The sequence below is a fragment of the Manis pentadactyla genome, chromosome 1, assembly GCF_030020395.1.
Source record: "Manis pentadactyla isolate mManPen7 chromosome 1, mManPen7.hap1, whole genome shotgun sequence".
NCBI lineage: Eukaryota > Metazoa > Chordata > Mammalia > Pholidota > Manidae > Manis > Manis pentadactyla.
The window spans coordinates 68,245,151-68,269,283 of NC_080019.1; the positions used below are offsets into that span (position 1 = coordinate 68,245,151).

Here is a 24,133-nt window from a genome sequence, read left to right on the forward strand (position 1 = left end):
AAAGGTCTCTCCCTTAGCTGCTGCCTAAGATCAGACTCACACATTTATTTTTTTCATTTTGGTATCATCAATCTACAATTACCTAAGGAATACCATGTTCACTAGGCTCCCCACTACACCAAGTCCTCCCCACAAACCCCATTACAGTCACTGTCCATCAGCATAGTAAGATGCTGTAGAGTCACTACTTGTCTTCTCTGTGTCGCACATCCCTCCCCGTGCCTCCCCCAACATTATAAATGCTAATAGTTATCCCCCCTTTCTCCCCCACCCCTCCACCTTATCCTTCTCTTCCCACCCATCCTCCCTAGGCCCTTTTTCCCTTTGGTAACTGTTAGTCCTTTCTTGGGTTCTGTGATTCTGCTGCTGTTTTGTTCCTTCAGCTTTTTCTTTGTTCTTATACTCCACAGATGAGTGCAATCATTTGGTACTTGTCTTTCTCTGCCTGGCTTATTTTACTGAGCATAATACCCTCTAGCTCCATCCATGTTGGTGCAAATGGTAGGATTTGTTTTCTTCTTACGGCTGAATAATATTCCATTGTGTATGTGTACCACATCTTCTTTATCCATTCATCGACTGATGGATGCTTAGGTTGCTTCCATTTCTTGGCTATTGTAAACAGTGCTGAGATAAACATAGGGGTGCATCTGTCTTTTTCAAACTGGGCTGCTATATTCTTAGGGTAAATTCCTAGAAGTGGAATTCCTGGGTCAAATGGTATTTCTATTTTGAGCTTTTTGAGGAACCTCCATATTGCTTTCCACAATGGTTGAACTAATTTACATTCCCACCAGCAGTGTAGGAGGGTTCCCCTTTCTCCACAATCTACATTTGTTGTTGTTTGTCTTTTGGATGGTGGCGATCCTTACTGGTGTGAGGTGATATCTCATTGTGGTTTTAATTTGCATTTCTCTGATGACTAGCAATGTGGAGCATCTTTTCATGTGTCTGTTGGCTATCTGAATTTTCTTCTTTGGAGAACGGTCTGTTCAGCTCCTCTGCCCATTTTTTAATTGGATTATTTGCTTTTTGTTTGTTGAGGTGCGTGAACTCTTTATGTATTTTGGATGTCAACCTTTTGTTGGATCTGTCATTTATGAATATATTCTCCCATACTGTAGGGTACCTTTCTGTTGCATTGATGGTGTCCTTTGCTGTACAGAAGCTTTTCAGCTTGATATAGTCCCACTTGTTCATTTTTGCTTTTGTTTCCCTTGCCTGGGGAGATATGTTCAAGAAGAGGTCACTCATGTTTATGTCTAAGAGTTTTATGGTTTCATGACTTACATTCAGGTCTTTGATCCATTTCGAATTTACTTTTGTGTATGGGGTTAGACAGTGATCCAGTTTCATTCTCTTTCATGTAGCTGTCCAGTTTTCTCAGCACCATCTGTTGAAGAGACTGTAATTTCCCCATTGTATGTCCATGGCTCCTTTATTGAATATTAATTGATCATATATGTTTGGGTTAATGTTTGGAGTCTCTAGTCTGTTCCATTGGTCTGTGGCTCTGTTCTTGTGCCAGTACCAAATTGTCTTGATTACTGTGGCTTTGTAGTAGAGCTTGAAGTTGGGGAGTGAGATTCCCCCAACTTTATTCTTCCTTCTCAGTATTGCTTTAGCTGTTCGGGGTTTTTGGTGTTTCCATATGAATTTTTGAACTATTTGTTCCAGTTCATTGAAGAATGCTGTTGGTAGTTTGATAGGGATTGCATCGAATCTGTATATTGCTTTGGGCAGGATGGCCATTTTGACGATATTAATTCTTCCTATCCAGGAGCATGGGATGAGTTTCCATTTGTTAAGTGTCCTCTTTAATTTCTCTTAAGAGTGTCTTATAGTTTTCAGGGTATAGGTCTTTCACTTCCTTGGTTAGGTTTATTCCTAGGCATTTTATTCTTTTTGATGCTATTGTGAATGGAACTGTCTTCCTGATTTCTCTTTCTATTAGTTTATTGTTAGTGTATAGGAAAGCCACAGATGTCTGTATGTTAATTTTGTATCCTGCAACTTTGCTGAATTCCGATATTAGCTCTAGTAGTTTCAGTGGAGTCTTCAGGGTTTTTTATGTACAATATCATGTCATCTGCAAATAGTGACAGTTTTAAGTTCTTCTTTACCGATCTGGATTCCTTGTATTTCTTTGTTTTGTCTAATTGCTGTGGCTAGGGCGTCCAGTACTATGTTGAATAACAGTGGGGAGAGTAGGCATCCCTGTCTTGTTCCTGATCTCAGAGGAAAAGCTTTCAGCCTCTCGTTCAGTATGATGTTAGCTGTGGGTTTATCATATATGGCCTTTATTATGTTGAGGTACTTGCTGTCTATACCCATTTTGTTGAGAAGTTTTATCATGAATGGATGTTAAATTTTGTCGAATGCTTCTTCAACATCTATGGAGGTGATGATGTGGTTTTTGTCCTTCTTTTTATTGTTGTGGTGGATGATGTTGATGGATTTTCGAATGTTGTACCATCCTTGCGTCCCTGGGATGAATCTCACTTGGTCATGGTGTATGAGTCTTTTGATGTATTTTTGAATTCGGTTTGCTAATATTTTGTTGAGCATTTTTGCATCTACATTCATGAGGGATATAGGTCTGTAGTTTTCTTTTTTGGTGGGGTCTTTGCCTGGTTTTGGTATTAGGGTGATGTTGGCCTCTTAGAATGAGTTTGGGAGTATTCCCTCCTCTTCTATTTTTTGGAAAACTTTAAGGGGAATGGGAATTATATCTTCTCTGTATGTCTGATAAAATTCCGAGGTAAATCCATCTGGTCTGGGGGTTTTGTCTTGGGTAGTTTTTTGATTACCGCTTCCATTTTATTGCTGGTAATTGGTCTGTTTAGATTTTCTGTTTCTTTCTGGGTCAATCTTGGAAGGTTGTATTTTTCTAGGAAGTTGTCCATTTCTCCTATGTTTTCCAGCTTATTAGCATATAGGTTATCATAGTATTCTCTAATAATTCTTTGTATTTCTGGGGGTCCGTCATGATTTTTTCTTTCTCGTTTCTCATTCTGTTGATGTGTTTTGATTCTCTTTTTCTCTTAATAAGTCTGGCTAGAGGCTTATCTATTTTGTTTATTCTCTTGAAGAACCAGCTCTTGGTTTCATTGATTTTTTTTGTATTGTTTTAGTGTTCTCAATTTTATTTATTTCTTCTCTGATGTTTATTATGTTCCTCCTTCTGCTGACCTTAGGCCTCATTTGTTCTTCATTTTCCAGTTTTGATAATTGTGATATTAGACTATTCATTTGGGATTGTTCTTCCTTCTTTAAATATGCCTGGGTTGCTATGTACTTTCCTCTTAAGACTGCTTACACTGCGTCCCACAGTAGTTGGGGTGTTGTGTTGTTGTTGTCATTTGTTTACATATATTGCTGGAGCACCATTTTAATTTGGTCGTTGATCCATTGATTATTTAGGAGCATGTTGTTAAGCCTCCATGTGTTTGTGAGCCTTTTTGCTTTCTTTGTACAATTTATTTCTAGTTTTATACCTTTGTGGTCTGAAAAGTTGGTTGGTACGATTTCAATCTTTTAGAGTTTACCGAGGCTCTTTTTGTGACCTAGTATGTGATCTCTTCTGGAGAATGTTCCATGTGCACTTGAGAAGAATGTGTATCCTGTTGCTTTTGTATGTAGACTTCTATAGATTTCTATTAGGTCCATCTGTTGTACTGTGTTGTTCAGTGCCTCTGTGTCTTATTTTCTGTCTGGTGGATCTGTCCTTTGGAGTGAGTGGTGTGTTAAAGTCTCCCGAAATGAGTACATTGCATTGTATTTCCTCCTTTAATTCTGTTAGTATTTGTTTCACATATGTTGGTGCTCCTGTGTTGGGTGCATATATATTTATAATGGTTATATCCTGTTGTTGGACTGAGCCCTTTATCATTATGTAATGTCCTTCTCTATCTCTTGTTACTTTCTTTGTTTTGAAGTCTATTTTGTCTATACTAGTATTGCATGCAACACCTGCTTTTTTCTCCCTATTGTTTGCATGAAATATCTTTCTCCATCCCTTGACTTTTAGTCTGTGCATGTCTTTGGGTTTAAGGTGAGTCTCTTCTAGGCAGCATATAGATGGGTCTTGCTTTTTTATCCATTCTATTACTCTGTGTCTTTTGATTGGTGCATTCAGTCCATTTACATTTAGGGTGATTATTGAAAGGTATGTAGTTATTGCCATTGCAGGCTTTAAGTTTGTCATTACCAAAGGTTCAAGGTTAGCTCCTTTACTATCTTACTGTCTAACTTCACTCGCTTATGGAGTTATTATAAACACTGTCTGATGATTCTTTATTTCTCTCCCTTCTTATTCCTCCTCCTCCATTCTTCGTATGTTGGGTGTTTTATTTTGTGCTCTTTTTAGGAGTGTTCCCATCTAGAGCAGTCCCTCTAAGATACCCTGCAGAGGTGGTTTGTGGGAGGCAAATTCCCTCAACTTTTGTTTGTCTGATAATTGTTTAATCCCTCCTCATATTTGAATGATAATCGTACTGGATACAGTATTCTTGGTTCAAGGCCCTTCTGTTTGATTGCATTGAATATATCATGCCATTCTCTTCTGGCCTGTAAGGTTTCTGTTGAGAAGTTTGATGATAGCCTGATGGGTTTTCCTTTATAGGTGACCTTTTTTTTCTCTCTGGCTGCCTTTAGTACTCTCTCCTTGTCCTTGATCTTTGCCATTTTAATTATTATGTGTCTTGGTGTTGCCCTCCTTGGGTCCCTTTGTCATGGGAGTTCTGTGTGTTTCTGTGGTCTGAGAGGCCATTTTCTGCCCTAGTTTGGGGAAGTTTTAAGCGATTATTTCTTCAAAGACACTTTCTATCCCTTTTTCTCTCTTCTTCTTCTGGTACTCCTATGATGCGAATATTGTTCCGTTTGGATTGGTCACACAGTTCTCTTAAAAGTCTTTCATTCCTGGGGATCCTTTTCTCTCTCTCTGCATCAGCTTCTCTGCGTTCCTGTTCTCTAATTTCTAGTCCATTAATGGTCTCTTGCATCTCGTCCATTCTGCTTTGAAGTCCTTCCAGAGATTGTTTTATTTCTGTATTCTCCCTCCTTAGTTCTTGCATATTTCTCTGCAAATCCATCAGCATGGTTATGACTTTTGTTTTGAATTCTTTTTCAGGAATATTGGTTAAATCTATCTCTCCAGATTCCTTATCAGGAGAGGATGTAGAAGATGTCTGGGTTAGCCTGGTCTGGATCAAAGTTTTTTGCCTTTTCCTGTTGATAGATGCAGTGGTATGCTATTGACTCATCTGTCAGCTGGGAGAGCCAAGACCCTTTCTTTCCACTTGCTCCTGGCCTTTCTTTACTGGGACAATGGCGACCCCTAGCGGCTTGTGTTGGGCAGTTGCACATAGACTGGGTCTCTGTTTCTTGCCTGGCCGCTATGGAGGAAGCTCCCTTGCTGTGGGCGTGGCCAGCCTCAGGCTGCTGCTCTGCTATGGTGGGCCGCTCCAGTGGGGGAACGGGTGGGGGGCTGTTAATTGCCATGACGGGTCTCAGAACTGCTGCCCAGGGGGTTAGGGTGACCGGTGTTCCCCGGGATTCCAAGCTGCTGGGCTAAGTGTTTTGGGACGCTTCCGTCCATCTGTGGGGTCCTTGTCCCTTTAAGACTTTCAGAAAGCACTTGCTTTTCTTTGTCTTAGGGCGCCAGCAGCGGGGACCCGCTCAGAGGTCTTACTGTCCTGTTTCCCTAGTGTCCAGCACCCAACGTACTGTGTGTCTGCACTCTGGGTGCTAGGCCTGGGTGTTTAGCAGCCCTGGGCTCCCTCTCCCTCCCTGTCCTGACTCCTTCCACCGGGAGCTGGAGTGAGGGGCACTTGGGTCCCGCCAGGTCGCGGCTTGTATCTTTCCCCGTTCACCAGACGCTGGGTTCTCGCAGGTGTGGATGTAGTCTGGCTTTTGTCCTGTATCTTCTGGTCTCTCTTTTAGGGATAGTTGTATTTGTTTTATTTTCAAAAATATATATGTTTTTGGAAGGAGGTTCCCGCCGTCCTCCTCATGCTGCCATTTTGGCTCAGTCAAAATGTTTTTTTTTTGATAGCTGAATTAAAGCCCTTTTTTAAAAGGACTTTAAAAGTTCTCGATCTAAATCTTGTTTAAAATTATTTAAATTGTTTATTTTGTTAGGCGTGATAATGGCATAACAGTTACATAAGAAAATACTTTGTAGTGATTCATACTGATGTATATAGAGGTAAATTGATGTCTTGGACTTGCTTTGAAATATTTAAGAACAAAAGATGAGTAAGATGAAGCAAATGTGGTATAATCTTGATGACTATTGAATCTGGGTGATAGATATATGGAGGTTATTTACCAAGAGGTATGTATTCTGAGAAATTCTCAGTTACCATTGTGGTAATCTAAAACAAAGTCTTAAAAATTGGATGACTTGGAGATAGGAGAGTTAAGAAGTGGGAGAATAAAGAAGGAACTGGTAACTTTTTTAAGGTGAGGAGTTAAAATGAAGTCTTTTTTTTTTAGGGTCAATATAGCATCACATAATATTATTTCAACATGGCATATAGTGTCAAGTTTGTTAGGTTACCGATTTATATTATGTAATTCCTGTGATGCAGTGCAGGTTAAGTATTCAAGGCAATGCAGTGAGAAAATTTTTTGTCTGAACTATAAAATTTTAGTCTTAAGATGTGGATTTTGAGCAAGTCTGTTTTTGTACTTAAGTGTGAAACTGTTTGGAACATGATCTAAGTTAAAATAGATTAAACCTCTTCCCTGAAAGCTTCCCGGTTTTTAAGTACAGTCTACCAGTGAGTGACACATTTCACCTTGATTCAGATTGCCCATCCATTTATTTTCTAGGATAAGATGTGTTTTTACAACATACTTTTAAAAGTGTTATTTGACATTAATTTGGGGGGAGGAGCTTCCATAGAGACATGTAGGAGATACATGACGAACACTTACCAGCTTTAAGAAACTCCTGAACCTTTTTCTTTGTTTCTCACATCATTGGAGCTGCTTTTTTTGTGAGGTGTAAAAAGAACCTTTTGGGAAACTTTTAAGGGTTTGGATAGTTAGCCAAGTGCATTAAACATGTTTGCCTATAGGCATCTTTAATGGTAGATTAATGTGTTGAGGAAATGATTGGGTAATCTAGTAGGTAATAGGAGGCCAGGTAACAGAGTTTCTTAAGAACTCAGTGGCGGCAGTCATGAATCAGTAAGGGATAGTTGTTGATGTGTTCTGAGCCTATTTTCAGTTCTAGATATTAGGCATACTCTTCTAATAACTCATAAAAGAGAGTACAAGGTTGTAGCATGTTAGTCCTTTAAGGTGCTTGGTAGGTCAGGGGAGGTTTTCATTGACAAGAAAGATCCGCAGTAGAACATGGCAAGAAGTGATCCTCAATTATCATTTAACTTGTACAGTTTGCAAATCATTAGGGATGAAAATGATGGCATTCAAATTTTATCATTTTTTATTTAATATCTGAATTAGGTTATTTGGTGGTATAGTTCATATTCAGTTAAATCAGAATAAATATTTATTTACCACTTTTCACACTGAGCTGATCCACTAACATCCTGAAACTGATTTTCTTTCTTTTTAAAAATGAACTTAAGGGATTTGAACATTTAGATGTGCTTCATTCCATTGCATTTATGCATGTTCAGATTTTCTCATGTTTGGCCAGGGAGAATCTCTTCTGACTTGCTCTTGCATCCTTGTGACATTATCCTAATCTTGTGACTGTTTCCTTTTTTTGGTATAACAAGATAATCAAAATTCGTCTTGTCTAATTTACGTCAGATCTGGAATCAGCCATTTGTCTAAGAAGTCTGGTTCCTTTGAACAGGAAGTTGTTTTTTTCAGCATCATTATCGGAGTTCATTGCTACTGGGGTTGGTCCCTGGCTTCCTGGCCTTTTCAGTGTATAATCCTAGGAAATACATATATATGTAATATGAAAACATGAGTTCATACAGTAAATCAATTGAAATTCAGGACTACAGGATTTTTTTTACTTAACTTTTTCTTAAAATTTTCTTCCTTTCTCCTGCTTTTAAAAAAAAATCCAGATTCTCAAGGATATCAACATTTACTTCATTCCACAATAGACCACCAACAGTTTTATAATAACTATTAAATAACACTGTCACTGACCGTGTGATTACTAAAAACAAAACAAATGCATGGAGTAGTGTCAGTTTTCTGTTACGAAGTCATTTTTAATCTCTGAATGGTAATGCTGTCAATTTTTTATAAAATTACAGTTATCTGTTTTGCTTTTGATTTCTAGGGATTTACTGTAAAATTTTAGTTTTGTTATATAATTATGTAAAACATTTACATGGTTTGAAAATTAAAAGTGACCAAATAGGTTAAACCCAGAGTAATCTAGTTCCATTCCTGTTTACTTGACTTTGTTCAGTCTGTCCTTCCCAATACATGACATATTTTTTTAACCTTACAGTTTATCCTTTTAAAATGCATATCCATATAAATGGATATTATATTTATATCCCCTGTACTCTTCCTTAGATTAAGTCAAGGATGGGTACTCTAAGGAATTCCTGTGTGGGGTAAAAGGCTGGACTCCATACTACTGGGGGCCTTGTCTTAAGGTTGTGTGTGTGTGTGTGTGTTTAAATTTGAGTTGTGCAACCATTACAATGATGTGCTGTTAGAACATTTTCATTTGTCCACTCTGCTTATTTATGTTACCCCCGTTTCCACTGCCAGCCATAGGCAATCACTATTTCTGCTTTCTTGTCATTTCTAGACATTTTTTGTAAATGGGATAATATAATAATGTACTCTTTTACGTCTGGCTTCTTTCATGTAGCATGTCTTTGAAATTCATCATGTTGTAACATGTACCAATAGTTTGTACTTTTAATTGCTGAACAGTATTCCATTGTATGAACATACAGCTATTCAACAGTTGGTGGATGTTTGGATTGTTTTTGACTTTTTGTCTATTATGAATAATACTTCTGTGCATATTCCCATACATCTCTTTATATGGACATTTATTTTAATTTCTTTCAGTAGGTTTATAGGAGTAGAATTGCTGGTTGGTATGGTAAATGTATGTTTAACTTTTTAAGAAATTACCAAATCCGGTGTGGTTTACGCTTTCATATTCTCACCAGTTACATAGCAGTATGCCATGGTTTTACTTTCCTTAATAATATATTAAGGAATATATTATTCCTTAATAATATTAAAAATATTGAATATATTTTCATGTTCTTATTAGACATTCATATATTTTGTTTAGTGAAATGTTTTCAAATGTTTTGCTCCCTTTTTAAGTTGAGTTTTTACTGATTTGTAGGAAGTTTTAAAAATACCAAATTGGAAGCCCTTTATCACATAAATGATTCGCAGATTTTTTTTTTTTTCCAAATCTGTGGGTTATCTTCATTTTCTTAATGGTGTCTTTTGAAGCACAAATTTGTCATTTTGATGAAGTCCATTTTATGTATTTTTTCCCTTCTGTGTATTATGCATTTGATGTCACATCTAACTTTGTCTAATCCAAACTTAAGATTTTCTCTTGTTTTCTTCTGGAATTTCACCTCTTCCGTTTAGGTGTCTCTGATCCATTTTGAGCTAATATTTGTGTATGTTGTGAGGAAAAGATCTAACTTTGTGTTTTGTTTGCCTTTGAATATTGAGTTGTCCACAATGTGTTGAAAATACTCTCGTTTCCTGTTGAATTATCTGGGTACTCTTGTCACACAAATCAGATGATTATAAATCTAAGAATTTCTTTCTAGACTCTGTTCTATTGATTTATATGCCTATCCTTTTTGCCATTACCATGCTGTCTTGATATACTATGGCTTTATTGAAGATTTTGAAATTTGGTAGTGCAAATCCTCCAACTTTGTTCTTTTCAAAATTGGTTTGGCTGTTCTAGGTTCTCTCTGATTCCATACATAAGAATTTTAGAATCAATCTGTCGATTTCTTTAAAAAGAGCCATTGAGAATTCTCAAGAAAAATTAAAAATTGTTTTTATTTAGGTGTAATTGTTATACAGCACATTATATTCGTTTCAGATGTACAGCATAGTGATTTGACAGTTATCTACATTATTAAATGCTTACTCCAATGAGTATAGTTACTGTCAACATAGAAAGATACTACAATATTGACTATATTCTATATGCTGCACTTTTATCCCTATGACTAAATTATAGCAGATTTTGTGCTTTGTCCCCTTTACCTGTTTTCATCCTCCCAGCCCCTCCCCCAAGGTGACCACCAATCTTTTCTGTTTTTGTGTGTGTGTGTGTGTGCATGCGTGTGTGTTTGTTTAGATTCCACATATAAATGAAATCATATGGTATTTGTCTTTTCGTACCGGGCTTACTTCACTTAGCATAATACCTTCTAGCTCCATCCATACTGTTGCAAATGGGAGGATTTATTTTCCTTTTATGGCCAAATAATATTCTTTATCCATTTGTCTATTGATGGACATTTGGGTTGCTTCCATGTCTTGGTTGTTGTAAATAACGTGGCAGTAAACATAGAAGTGCACATACCTTTTCAAATCAGTGATTTTTGTTTTCTTCAGGTAAATTCCCCAGAAGTGGAATTGCTGGGTTGTATGGTAGTTCTGTTTTTAGTATATTGAGGAATCTTTATACTGTTTTCCATGGTGACTAAACCAGTGTATTCCCACTGACAGTAAAAGGGCTTTCCTTTTCTCCACATTCTTGCCAGCACTCGTTATTTCTTGTCTTTTGGATAGTAGCCATTCTGACTGGTGTGAGGTGGTATCTCATGTGGTTTTAATTTGCATTTCCCTGTTGATTAGTGATGTTGAGCATTTTCTCATGTGTCTGTTGGCATCTTTTCATGAGCCTTTAGGAAAATGTCTCTTCAGGTCCTCTGCCCATTTTTATAATTAGGTTGTTTTTTTTGGTATTGAGTTTTAAGAATTCTTCATAAATTTTAGATACTAGCCCCTTAATGGATATATCATTTGCAAGTATATTCTCCCATACAGTAGGTTGCCTTTCATTTTGTTGACGGTTCAGTTTAAGAAAAATTGCCATCTTGTTTGAGGCCTCGGTCTAACCTGGGCTTATGCAACCTCAGGCAAGTAAGAGTGAGCTGTTTGTCCTCCTCAACTGGGCAGCGTCTGAGAAGTTACTTCGATGATTACGTCTTTGGGCCTACGCATCACCTACTATAGAGATGGAATGAACCCTTTCCAACCATAGCAGCTTCTGTTTCTCACAGGGTAATACTTGTAGAGTCTGGATGGTAGGGGAGAACTGGACAGACCCAGAGAAGAATACTACAGATTCCTACTGTCCTTACCTGAAATACAGCAGTTTTTCAAATATAAGTGCTTCTCAGATGGTTTGTCTTTGGTTGTGAAGATGACTTGTCAAAAATTTTCAGGTTTACAGTTGTTTTTAAGGGAGAGGATTATTGATTTCACTTGGTTTTAGTGAGAACTACCTTATCTCCCATGTCTAAGTCTTAAGTGATGTGTGAGAAAATGGGTGTTGCTTTGAGTTAATTACTAACCATTTGTTCTCATTTGGGAACCAAGGAACAGTTGCTTCTTTGGGGAGTAAGAGTAGAGAGAGGACTGGATTTAGTTGCTTTCCCCATCTTGGCTCATATGTTTAGGTCATTTATAGTTTGGTATTTGTATCAAGTCAGCAGACCACTTTCACTTTAAAACCGTACTGCTGTACCTAGACTACTTGTCAATTGTAACCATGGTCATTGTGTATTCTGTCAGAAGAATTTGAACCCAGTATTATGCTCCCTACTTTTTTCTTTTAATACATTTACACATAGTTCTTTTCCCATTGTCATTGTATTTTGGTTTTCTGTAGGAGAAGAATTTGGGTTTGGTAGTACTCCCTTTCTTTTAATAAATGAATGTAGTTCTTTTTCATCATACCTACATTTTGATCTTTTATTTCATTAGTTTATGATTAGTATAAATACAATAAAATGCTTTGAAATTATACTTTTTTCTGTGAAGATGCCTTTCTACTGATCGATTAATGCCTTCAAACTATAAGATGAGGGACTGTATCTTGCTCATCTTTTTCCCAGTGTTTAACACAGAACAGTATGATGTTGTAGCATTATCGTATTGCATTAGGTTGAAGTCTCAAGGGTTTTACGCGTAGTTTGTGGTGACTGATCTTCACCTTTTTATACTGTTTGGCAAAGAGGATTAAGAAAGTGGACCAAAACATACTATTTGGCAGAGAAACAGAATTGAGGAAGATTCTGGTGTGAGATAAAGGAATGGGGAATATGGTATGGAAATGAAGTGAGCTGTATTGAATATTTTTAAGTGTCCTGTAAGATATGTTTTTTGGGTTATCTGGTCTGGTGAGTTTAATCCATTTCAGCTTTAATAATTTATATTCTTGTCTTCGATATTGAAATCTTAAGTTTATTTTACTAAAATCTTTGCTTTCCTCCTTTTTCCCTCTTAGGACATTTGCTACAAGATCCTATTGCACCCACCAACTCTACCTGCCAGCACTATGTCTGCAAAACTTGTAAAGGCAAGAAAATGATGATGAAACCTTCATGTAGCTGGTGCAAAGACTATGAGCAGTTTGAGGAAAACAAGCAGTTAAGCATCCTAGTGAACTGCTACAAAAAACTATGTGAATATATAACACAGACTACATTGGCACGGGATATAATAGAAGCAGTCGACTGTTCCTCTGATATTTTAGCTTTGCTTAATGATGGATCATTGTTCTGTGAGGAGACAGAAAAACCCTCAGATTCATCCTTTACTTTGTGTTTGACACATTCCCCTTTACCTTCGACCTCAGAACCCACAACTGATCCTCAAGCTAGTTTATCTCCAATATCTGAAGGCACCCTCAGCATTGCTATTGGCAGTTCTGTTATCAATGGTTTGCCTACTTATAATGGGCTTTCAATAGATAGATTTGGGATAAATATTCCTTCACCTGAACATTCAAATACGATTGATGTATGTAACACTGTTGACATAAAAACTGAGGATCTGTCTGACGGCTTGCCACCTGTCTGTGACACAGTAGCCACTGACTTATGCTCCACAGGCATTGATATCTGCAGTTTCAGTGAAGATATAAAACCTGGTGACTCTCTCTTACTGAGTGTTGAGGAAGTACTCCGCAGCTTAGAAACTGTTTCAAATACAGAGGTTTGTTGCCCTAATTTGCAGCCCAACTTGGAAGCCACTGTATCCAACGGACCTTTTCTGCAGCTTTCCTCCCAGTCTCTTAGCCATAATGTTTTTATGTCTACCAGCCCTGCACTTCATGGATTATCATGTACAGCAGCAACTCCGAAGGTAGCAAAATTAAATAGAAAACGGTCCAGATCAGAAAGTGACAGTGAGAAAGTTCAGCCACTTCCAATTTCTACTATTATCCGAGGCCCGACACTTGGGGCATCTGCTCCTGTGACGGTGAAACGAGAGAGCAAAATTTCTCTTCAGCCTATAGCAACTGTTCCCAATGGAGGCACAACACCTAAAATCAGCAAAACTGTACTTTTATCAACTAAAAGCATGAAAAAGAGTCATGAACATGGATCTAAGAAATCTCACTCTAAAACCAAGCCAGGTATTCTTAAAAAAGACAAGACAGTAAAGGAAAAGATTCCTAGTCATCATTTTATGCCAGGAAGTCCTACCAAGACTGTGTATAAAAAACCCCAGGAAAAGAAAGGATGTAAATGTGGGCGAGCTACTCAAAATCCAAGTGTTCTTACATGCCGCGGCCAACGCTGCCCTTGCTACTCTAACCGCAAAGCCTGCTTGGATTGTATATGTCGTGGCTGCCAAAACTCCTATATGGCCAATGGAGAGAAGAAGTTGGAGGCATTTGCTGTGCCAGAAAAGGCCTTGGAGCAGACCAGGCTCACTTTGGGCATTAACGTGACCAGCATTGCTGTTCGCAATGCTAGTACCAGCACCAGTGTAATTAATGTCACAGGGTCGCCAGTAACGACGTTTTTAGCTGCCAGTACACATGATGATAAAAGTTTGGATGAAGCTATAGACATGAGATTCGACTGTTAAATTAGTGGGTCTTTAAACCTACCTCTGGTAGGGAAATAGCTACAGTTTTACGGCAGCTATGGTTTTGTTGGTTTAATAACTTGCCGGAGCTCCTGCATATAGATCACTTGTATCAAGTGTTTTCATTGCTAAGTTATATGTGTTAGTGTCGGGGAAATAGTTTGCATATAATGGAGGAGTAACCCTACAACTATATGTCTTTAGTTCTTACAGAACCTCATAGTTTGAGAACAAATCCTGATGCAACTGATTTATACAAAATGAACTTTGGCAAGGAAAATAACATTAACCTCATTGTTTATGGTCATGCTTTGTGCACAATCAAAGTTTATGATTAATTGTAAGGAAGTGGTACTAGTCAGTTCATAAAGATTGTGCTAATTTTTTTGTGGAAAAAGTAGCTGTTAGGTTTGTTCAGGAGACTCAGTGGTGCCTTCAGATGCCATTGATGCTTCTCCTGTTGAAAAGCTGATGTGTCCAGCTCAACCTTTGTGCTGACATACCATTTCTAATCATGAAAATCGGCTACAGGTGTATGTAGCAGTTCTTAAATCAGCAGTATTATGAAAGAAAATTTGCCCATTAGAATGTTGAAGAAATCTGTCTTTCAAAAGTGAACAAACTGAAATTCCCTCAGACCCCAGATGTTTAGCTACAAAACTTTTAACTAGTTGAGCCCCTTTTTAGTTGTCTAACTTCTTTCTAGGGAAAAAAATTCGAAATCTTAGATAAGTGAAATGGAGAAGATAAGTGAAATGGAGAAGAGCAGTTTTATTCTGAAAGTAATTGAATTTAGTTTGTGACAGAATTTTTTAAAAATTGTAAAAGTGTTTTTAGAAATTGGAATTTATTTAAAATAAGTCTGGAATAATGCCTCCAGACTTATACGGATTTATGCATTATATGTATTGCTATTGGCCACTTTGATTTTTGTTTCCTCTAGTAGTTTGCCATAGACTTTATGTTGAATACGCTCCTTTTTCTTTTTTTTTTTTTAGGGTGCTATTTTTTATGAAGGTTTCTTTATAGAGGTCTAATAAAAATGCCTTTTGAAGCCTGTGCATTTAGGTAGGTTTGAACCTAGGAGGATTTTTTTCTTAAGGATGCTCTTTTGCATGTAAAGCACAAACCATTTTAGTTGAAACACACTTCTTCCCTTTGTTTTTTTACAGGGAAGACGAGTTACAAACATTCTGTTGAAGGGAAATCTAGTCAGTTGCTTAAAAGAGCACAGCCCAAATAAAACAAGGACTGACTAGATTGTAAAGAAATCACCCTCTGATTTAAAAGAAGAGTTGCTGCTTTGACAGTACTTATTTAAAGAAAAATACTGCTGGAAATTTTCCAATTTCTACTATGTTCACCATCTCTCATGAGATCTGACATATATTGAAGTTAATGTTTTGATTTGGCACACAGCATGTTCAATGATGGTTACTCATCTAGTACAGACATGGAGAAGAAACCTTTGGACACAGAGCAGATGACACCTCCCTCTGTTGTGTAGTGTATCCTGGTGTCATTTTCTGTGAATGTGGTCAGGTAGAATTGTTTATGTTGTTGTTGGGCTTTTTTTTTTTTTTTTTTGGTCTTTTTGGTGGGGTGGGGGTGGGCTAAAGCCATAGGAAGAAAAATGTGATGTATGTCTCCAGTATGTACTATTTTGTTTTTGTTTTGCAAGAAGAGTTGAACTATTTTTGATAACAAGAGTAAATGGTGGAAAATGCTTCATAGTTGTCTTGTCTTTATTTGCTTTCCAAGTTTTGAAGTTTTATTTAATTCCTCTAAATGTTGTTAGAGTGTCTTATGAAACGTGTATTTGCCAAAATTTGTAATGGTTTTATGTTGAACCCAGATACCCTGCTATAAACTTGTAAGTCTGTTCTTTATTCATTAATGATCGCTGCAAAAATGGCTAAAAATGAGATTGTACACATGGATGACTAGCATATATTTTGCAAATCTCCCAAACTTTCCTAATATTATGATCTTAAAATTCATAAAGTACTTTATTGCTTCCCAGGTTTGATGATCTTAGTTTTTGTTTTTTTTGATGCATGGGAGGTTGGCAATATAGACAAAGTGGAAATTATTAGTATGTGAGGGCCTTGATTGTTTTGTAATATTGCCAATGATAAATTCAGGTTGTTTTTAGCACAAGTTTCTCTTTTTTATGCTGGTATTCTCACTGCCACATTTTTGGAAACCTGTATTATACTTTAAATCTATCAATAAATGTTAGTTTTCTAATTCTATGTTGTAGAATACTGAGGAGTTTGGGCAAGTATGCTTGGAGTGGCCTATATTATGTGTATTGGGAAGAGTAATTGATTACAGTGCCTTGATTTTTACATTGTTTTTCTTTATACTATACCATGAGTTATTTGGGGATGCTGACCAACAGCTGACTAGGAATGATTGAGAAATTTTTACCAAAGTAACTGGATTGACTTCATCAGATTTTGAAACCACCAAAACAGTAATAGCATTTAATATGACAGTCTTCACTTGTTCTTTTGAAGTCTTCCGTATTCACATAAATGATCAAATGATATTTTACCATACGTGATTAAACTTTTAGAGCTGACAGTTTATCTTTTTGTTTAGCGTTAGTAAGTCTACATTTCCATGCAGCTGTGTAATATGGTCCTAAGATAAAGAATTCCTTTCATTTCACCGCTCTTAGTGTTCTTAAGACAACTCTGTGGCGACCTTGCTAAAGAAAAGTTTTACAATGCGTGAAAAATTTCCTTTCCCAACTTACATATAATAAATAGAAAATGTTTTAGAAAATACTAAGTTCAAAGTTCAATATTGGAATCTAATTCTTTGATGGTATTTTAACTTTTCTCCTTTTTAAAAAATTAAGTTTTAGGTACCCAAATAACAATCAAATACACATTATTTTAAAAGAATACATTAAAGTATAAGGTTAAATCCTCTTTAATCCCTGTGATCCCTTCATTCCCAAACCCTGGTCCTCCTCCCTATTCTCTAGAGGAAATTACTTTTCAGTATGAGGTGTTACTTTCCAGATCATTCTTTATAGTTTCCCAGGTGTTCAAAGAGTTACTCTCTTTGAAACTTAGGCTTGTTTATAGTGTTAACTCTTTTAAATATAAAAATAAATTGCAAGTGTATTAAAAATGTGTAGTGATTATCTTGGTGAACATGATTCATACTTGACAACTTGTCTTTTATTTAGTTTTGCAAAAAGGGAAAAACAAAAGTTAAATCATGCAGGCTTCTTCACCCAAACACACTTAACATTTTCAAAAGTTGAGCAAATGACTTCTCATTTGATCAATTTATAGCTTTATAAACACTTTAAACAGTATGCAATGACATAGATAAGATGCAGGGAAAATACACAGAATTTTATTAGTTTGATTACCTTGGCAATTAATGGTATGCTGTGAAACTCATTTCTCATTGAATAGCATTTTTAAAGTCATGATAATCCTCAATTTAAGGATCCTAATATTGTAAAAACTTGGAATTTCCAGTTTGGCAGTAATGATTATAGTCAGCATGATCTTTACCAGAAAGCCAAATATATTCTGGTTTCTCAGAATTCACATTTCTTGCATTCCATTCTTGAGAATACAGTGAAACACGTTATGTCTAAAAATGTGATACTTTGGGTAACCTAAATTAAATAGCTTTATCGTAAATGGAATGATATTGGTAACTGCTTTTATAATAATTAAACTTTGAAACCAAATATTGACCAAAGTAAAAGCAAGAGGACTTCAGTAAGGAGAAATAAGGTAAAAAATTAAAGCCAAATAGTAAAAAAGGAAAAAAAAGATCACATATATATTGGAAAACTGAGTTTTATTTTTACTTTTTGCTGAGTCTTAAAAATAGTTTAGATCATTATGGATAGTAACACCTTTAAAACCATATCTGGCTTCTTAAATCATTAGCATAAAAGTTATTTTTATCGAAATGCAATTGTTTTTCTCTCCTGGTAAAGTTTGGATGCGATAGATGGTAAATTTTACATACCACATAAATTCTTTTAACCCTAGTAATTTCCCAGCATATTAAGCTTGTTGTGTGTAGTGATTCCTAAAAATTTTTCTTTTTAAGTTTTTAGTTCTTTGTGAGCTATAGTTTTAGTGGTTATCACTTTCTGTAATAGTTAAATGAAGATTAGTTCCAATTATGAAGGTAAAGTAACAGGAAACTGGGAGGATAATGAGAGGAAGGATTGCTAACTCTTGTGTACCAGCTATTCTCCACTTTTTGCCTACAATAGCCCAAAAATTGATTATTGCATTTTTGGCCTTTACACCGGCAAGGGGGAACCAAGATGGAGTGGGAAGGGAAGCCCTTCCAACATTCAGGACTCAGTTAAAAAATTCAGGGGAAAAGTTGAATTTGACAGAAATGGGTGTTAGAAAGTTTCTTTGGGGTTTCTCAAACTATCAGAAATTTCCTTCCTTTGAATAGTTCATTTTCAGATTTTATCTTCAAGGATATTAAGTACTTGGCTGCATTGTGGCTTGCTGAAAAATATAATTCTATAGGGAACATGAAATAGCTTTCATGGGTATCATCACTGTTCCATTTTTGTGATAAATACTGAGGTGGGTAGGATATTTGAATAGCAGTTTCTTTCAACATAAAGGAATAATGTTTATATTGAGGCCTTTACTAATAAGGCCTAGTCTAATGTTACGTGATGAAAGAAGTATGTCTAGTAGGAATTTTTCATATATCATTTGTCTTCAAGTAGGCTTTTGGTAGGAAGTATATATATAATGGAGCATCAGCTAATTTAGAGATTAATAAATCATTCAGTAATTTTCTGCAAGTGTGGGATGAGTTAAAGGAAACTTTGTTTTCAAGTATGAGTCAAATTCTGTACTCGTCTTCTGTAATTCTTCAGATTATATAAAAGCTCAGGATAGGGAGGGATTATTCAGAACTTGCCAGCAAGGTTGGAAGGCCCAGTGGTTATAATACCTGAGGATGTAAAGTGACTAGCAGTTTGGCAGGTCTTGTGATATATTAAACCAGGTACGTTCAAGATCTTGAACTCTCCAGTACACATATAATTAAAAGAAGTCTCTGAGATGTTTCGGCAGTGCTTTTATTACCAGGGGCCAGTCAGTTCTGGAGGGCCTTACTGCTTATTGAAGTTCCAGAATTTTTTGACTCATTTTCTGCAAGTGAAGATTTCTTCTGGGCTCCATAGGAGCCCTGAGGGGCTTGAGGGATGCTGGACAAGAGAAGCAGCTCCTGCTTTTGTGCAGAGAGCTGTGTTTGGCACTGTCCCCAAGAGATCCTTGGTACATTCAGGGCGAAGAGTGCTTACTGACAGACTTTGGAAGGGTGCGAATATAGTAAACTTGCGTCCAAGGAAAAGCTCTCTTAAGAGGTTTGCGGCTAACTGGTGGAGTCTTCCAAATTGAGTATGTGTATCCAGACCCGTTGCTTAAAAACGTTTTGAAGTTTCTAGTGCAGATACACGCTTGCAGAAATCAAAGACTAAAAAAGCAGTATGCATACTAGAGCATCTCTTCACAAGAAAAAAACATTTCAAATACAGATCTCATGTAGATGTTGGCAACTACTCTTCATCCACTGACTGAAGCATTCCACATTTCTCTGAAAGGCTTGAGGTTATTTTATTGCTTTTGTTTCCAGTCTCGGAGGGAGAGGCAGGCTCCTCTGTGTCATAATCTTCAAAGGAGCTGAAAGAACAAAAATTTTTTTTTTAAAGTTTTAATGTTTTGGTAGACATCAATATGGCAATCTAGACTGAAGACCAGCTTGCAAAAGTACTGTCAGTTGGTAAATGGCAGCTACAAACAATTGAGCCACCCTGAAGGAGAATGCAGTGGAGCAGAAAACATTCTCCCTGTCCTTAAAGCCAAGTTTGTGTTAGAATTTGTGGAAAATGTGCTGTATCAAGCTTTCCCAGGGGTGTTGGTGGGAACAAGAGCATTACTGATAATGCTAGGTTAGGGAAGGTGTGAGGGCCCTTACATGAATGCATGGAAGTCATTTCAATGAAAGCAAAGTAGAGGACTTTCTCAACTCTCGAACTGCTTTATAGATTCCATGGGTTCAAGAAGTACATTTAGACGTGCAAGTACGTACATAGCAGACTAAAAGCCCATTCATGGATTTCCTTCCATTCTTTGTAGAATTCCACGGCATAATCTCCCTGCTCTCTTTGCTTTAGAGGTTATTGGTGTCCCAAGTTCCCTATTCTCCAGGTTTTGGCCTGTGCGTGGCCTTAGCCACCCACCCTTAGGAATGATGAAATTTGTCATGGGAATGATGGCTGCTTGAACTATAAGTTGACAAATATTCTAAGGTTACATCTGAGCCCTTTAAAATATACATGATCAATTAGCAATGTCAATAGTATTTGACATCACCAGTTTAGCTTTGTTACCCTAACATAAAATCACAGGAACTTCTGGACCTAAGTCCCTTTATCAAAAGGGTTATCAAGGCTGACTAGTGAGGGAAAATATGCTGAGGCAGGTATATCCAGGTGGTACCTATCCAACTTCTAAAACATTTTTGAATAGGAGGTAGAATGTTAAAAAAAAGGCCTATCTGATGTTTAGAAAACTTCCTTTTGAGTACCAGTTTGTGATCCTAACATATTTACAGTTGCATTCATTTTGCAAGAATACTTCATTCCGTACTTAATTTCTACTTCCATTCTACCCCAACAATTTGAGGCCTCAAAGTAATTGGCATATATTGGATAAGGAGGCAGTAAAGAGGTAACTGCTTTAATGGGAGTGAAGCAGGGTTGAAGGTAAAGAGCCTCCATTTCTGGGACAAAACTTAATTCTAGCAATTCAGTGTCAGACACTGACTGCTTATTTCCTGTCAGAGTGGAAAACATTTTCCTCTCTTTGCTGTCATAACTTGCTCTCTGAGCTCTCAAGGCCTTAAACACCTTAGTGCAGATCTAGAGTAAGAGTTTGGTCTTAACTGAGACTTTTAGTAAATATTCAAGGTCCTGTTGCTAAGCCAATGCTAGGTGAAAAAGACTGAACCAGCCCCTTGCTCACAGAGCTTGTGCCTAACGGAGGCCGTCTGGAAGAGTAAGTGGTTTAGCTTTAGCACGTGGACTGTGAAGTCAGACCCCGAAGCCATGTTCCAATCTGTTTAATCCTTGACACTTGGGAAAGGTACTTTAATAACCCCACTGCATCAGTTCCCTTAACTGGTGAGAGAGCAGTTCCTACGCGTAAGGATCGAGTGGAGGTTAGATGAGAGGGCCTATAAATCATACTCTTGGGAAATGTTTGGTATTAATGATGGAGAAATGCTGGGGCTTACTGGAGCAGGCTGGTGACACCTAGGGGGCAGGGCCACAAGTTTTTTTGTATGTCATTGGTGAATAAATTTTTACAAAAGAATACATATTTTTTTCTACTGTGGCCCTATACCAGAAATGTGATTTCTAGCAATGGATTTGTTCCAGTCTAGTACATACAAAGATTCCAATGCCTTATGGGTTGGGATAGCGGAATGTTACCTGCCATTTCTTTTGTACTTTCAAGGCACCATGAGTAGTACAGAGACTTTGGAGGAATCCTACAGATCTGAGCATGCTGTCCGTGTCCTGGAGCTCCTCTTACTCTTGACTCATTGGTTCCCACCTGGGGGTGATCCCCTGTCAGCTCCCCCTCCTCCCTGGAAGAAATTTGGCAGTCTGGAGACACAATGGATTGTCATGGCCGGGTGGGTGCTGCGGGCACCTAGTGGGTAGAGTCTGGGATGATGCCAAACATCCCACAGTGTGCTGGGCAGCACCTCACACGGTCACCCAGCTTACATCAGTGCTGTGAGGAGACCTGCTGAGGCTCTGGCCCCTTCTGTGCCAGCATGTTCAGCTTACTGGACTAAGCTCTCTCTCTGTATTTTCCTGGGTAATCAGCCTTTTTCATGGCTTTATCTGCTATTCGTTCACCTGTGGTTGGTAAATGTGTATGTCCAGCCTCAGCCTCTTTCTAAGGTAGTGACCACCACGTATCCAGCTGCCTACTTCATGGCTCTTGCAGTATGACAGTGTGTACAAACCTGAGCTCACCCATCTCACACCTTGGTGTTCTACCTACTTTATTTGAGTGCAAACAATTAGAAATTTAGACCCCAAGTTGCTCTTCTCTGCCTTCTTCAAATCCCTCTTCTACCACTTACAGTGCCACATGGATACAGTCCTGTCTCGTCCTCCCCGTTGACACTGATGTAGTTTAGGGCACCATGCTTTCTTGCTTGGATTAATGTAATAGTTTTCTAACAACTGGTTTTCCTGCCTTCACTCTTGTCATGTACCCTTGGATACTGCCATACCAGGCTACTTACTATGTCAGAATGGGTCATGGTCCTGGGTCTGAATGCCACTGTGCATGTTTTTCAGTGGCATGTGGTGCCCTTACCCCTTTGGGTAACTTGTGCTCATCTTTTACTCTGAGATGTCATTTGAAAGGTTCTTCTCTTACTTAGATGTCTCTGGCTTCCTTGTATGTCTCCGTGCTTTGATTCTTGCACCTCTACCAAACTAGCAGAGTAATCTTCAAAACATGTAAGTGGGATTATATCCTTCCTTGTTTAACTCTTTGTCAGTAGCTTCTCCAGGAGCTGCGTGCTCTGGCCCCTGCTGATTTTTCCAGCCACATTTCCCTCTTTTGCTCACTATACTCCAGCTACACTGGCCTTTTAAAATGTCTGCAACACACTATTTCCTGCCTCAGAGCGAGTGCACATATTTTTCCCTCTGCCCAGAATATTTCTGTTCCCTGCTTCTTGCATAACTATTTCCTTCTCAACCTACAGGTTCTCATCACCTCCTCAGGAAATGCTTCCCTCAGTATCCTAAGTTGCAAGACTCTCTTCATGACTAGTCACCCCATTTTTTCCTTCATTACATAATTAAATGTCTGCTCCACTCCATTGTAAAGTGTCTGTTTTGTAAACCACCAATTTCTTGGGTGTAGTTCCTGGCACTAGGTGTTCAAAATGAATTGTTGAATGAAAAGTGAGAACTGAATGCTCTTGTGCAATGAAGTGCCAAGTTATGGGGGAGGCTGGAGTCAGTAAAAGGCTGAGAGCACGGAAGTCATCTTGAAGTCACTGAACTCAGAACTATGAGAGCTTTAACCCAGCTCTCCAGGAATTCCTGAGGGAGAGTGCTGATCCTTCCAAATGACCACTCCCGGGTTTCCTTGTAGGTCACCCGGATTCCTCTACACTCAAATCAAGATTGTTCATTAAGTTTTCTGTTAATTTAACTGGCAGTTTTTGAATAAGTAGAGGTCAAAGGATTAAAGCAGAACTCATAGGGTTGACAAACTTCTTAAGAAATCCTGGGTATCAAGCTGACAACAAATTCTTTGCCTTAGTATTAACATAGTATTGTTAGCCGAAGGGAAAATAATTGTTCATGCATTTTTGCTAGCAATATGTTTGCCTTTAGAAACCTGTTTCCCTAAGTTTTCCCTTTCAGATGAGCAACTGGGCAAAAGTATTAGGGCTACTTTTGCGGATTCCTGGGATGGAAGTAGAAATGGTGACTGACACATATGTCTGACAAAGGATTTATTTGTAGTTTCAGGGTGTTGTCTGGGTAGTTTGATTCCATTTTGGGAATTCTGACAATTTAAAGGGGCAAAAGGATAGAATATGTGATTTGGGGCTTATCTAAGGGGATCTAAAACATGGTGGCTATAAGCATAGAAGAAAATGCTAAGTAGTTGTTTAATTTGGCATCTATAATGCTTTAGAAATAGTGGTTGAATTTTACCTTTATACTTTTAAATCCTAAGCCATTTATTTAAAATGGATTAGCTGAAATATTTTGGAAATTGGGTATTTGGTTCAACTCTTATTAAAAGTTTCCTAATATGTACCACCCACTTCGCTGCCTCAGAAAGCTGATCTCATTTCATTTTGGAAGGCTGAGGATCTCCTGTAGTTGCCCAGGGTCACAGAGCCATCCAATTGTTATTCTTACTTATTTTGGATGCAGATAGTATAAAAATTTGGATTAAATATATTCTAATTATGAACTTGAAGAGAGGAACAGGTT

The 24,133-nt window shown here is 37.6% G+C and overlaps 2 protein-coding genes across 7 annotated transcripts in view; one reads left to right on the top strand and one right to left on the bottom strand.

Annotated features, from left to right (window-relative positions):
• MSL2 (MSL complex subunit 2) overlaps positions 1 to 17,084 on the top strand; it is a 36,812-nt gene extending 19,728 nt beyond the window's left edge. Inside the window, exon 2 of the mRNA XM_036877363.2 lies at positions 12,470 to 17,084. Within this exon, the coding sequence (XP_036733258.1) occupies positions 12,470 to 14,061 (1,592 nt within the window). The 3' untranslated portion in view covers positions 14,062 to 17,084. The remainder of the gene's footprint in view (positions 1 to 12,469) is intronic.
• Positions 17,085 to 17,236: 152 nt separating this feature from the next.
• The window catches only part of PPP2R3A (protein phosphatase 2 regulatory subunit B''alpha), a 270,561-nt gene continuing 263,664 nt past the window's right edge, over positions 17,237 to 24,133 (bottom strand). For all 6 annotated transcript variants that reach the window (XM_057498104.1, XM_057498095.1, XM_036877361.2 and 3 more), the window contains one exon: positions 17,237 to 19,766. In XM_057498104.1, the coding sequence (XP_057354087.1) occupies positions 19,643 to 19,766 (124 nt within the window). In that variant the 3' untranslated portion in view covers positions 17,237 to 19,642. The remainder of the gene's footprint in view (positions 19,767 to 24,133) is intronic.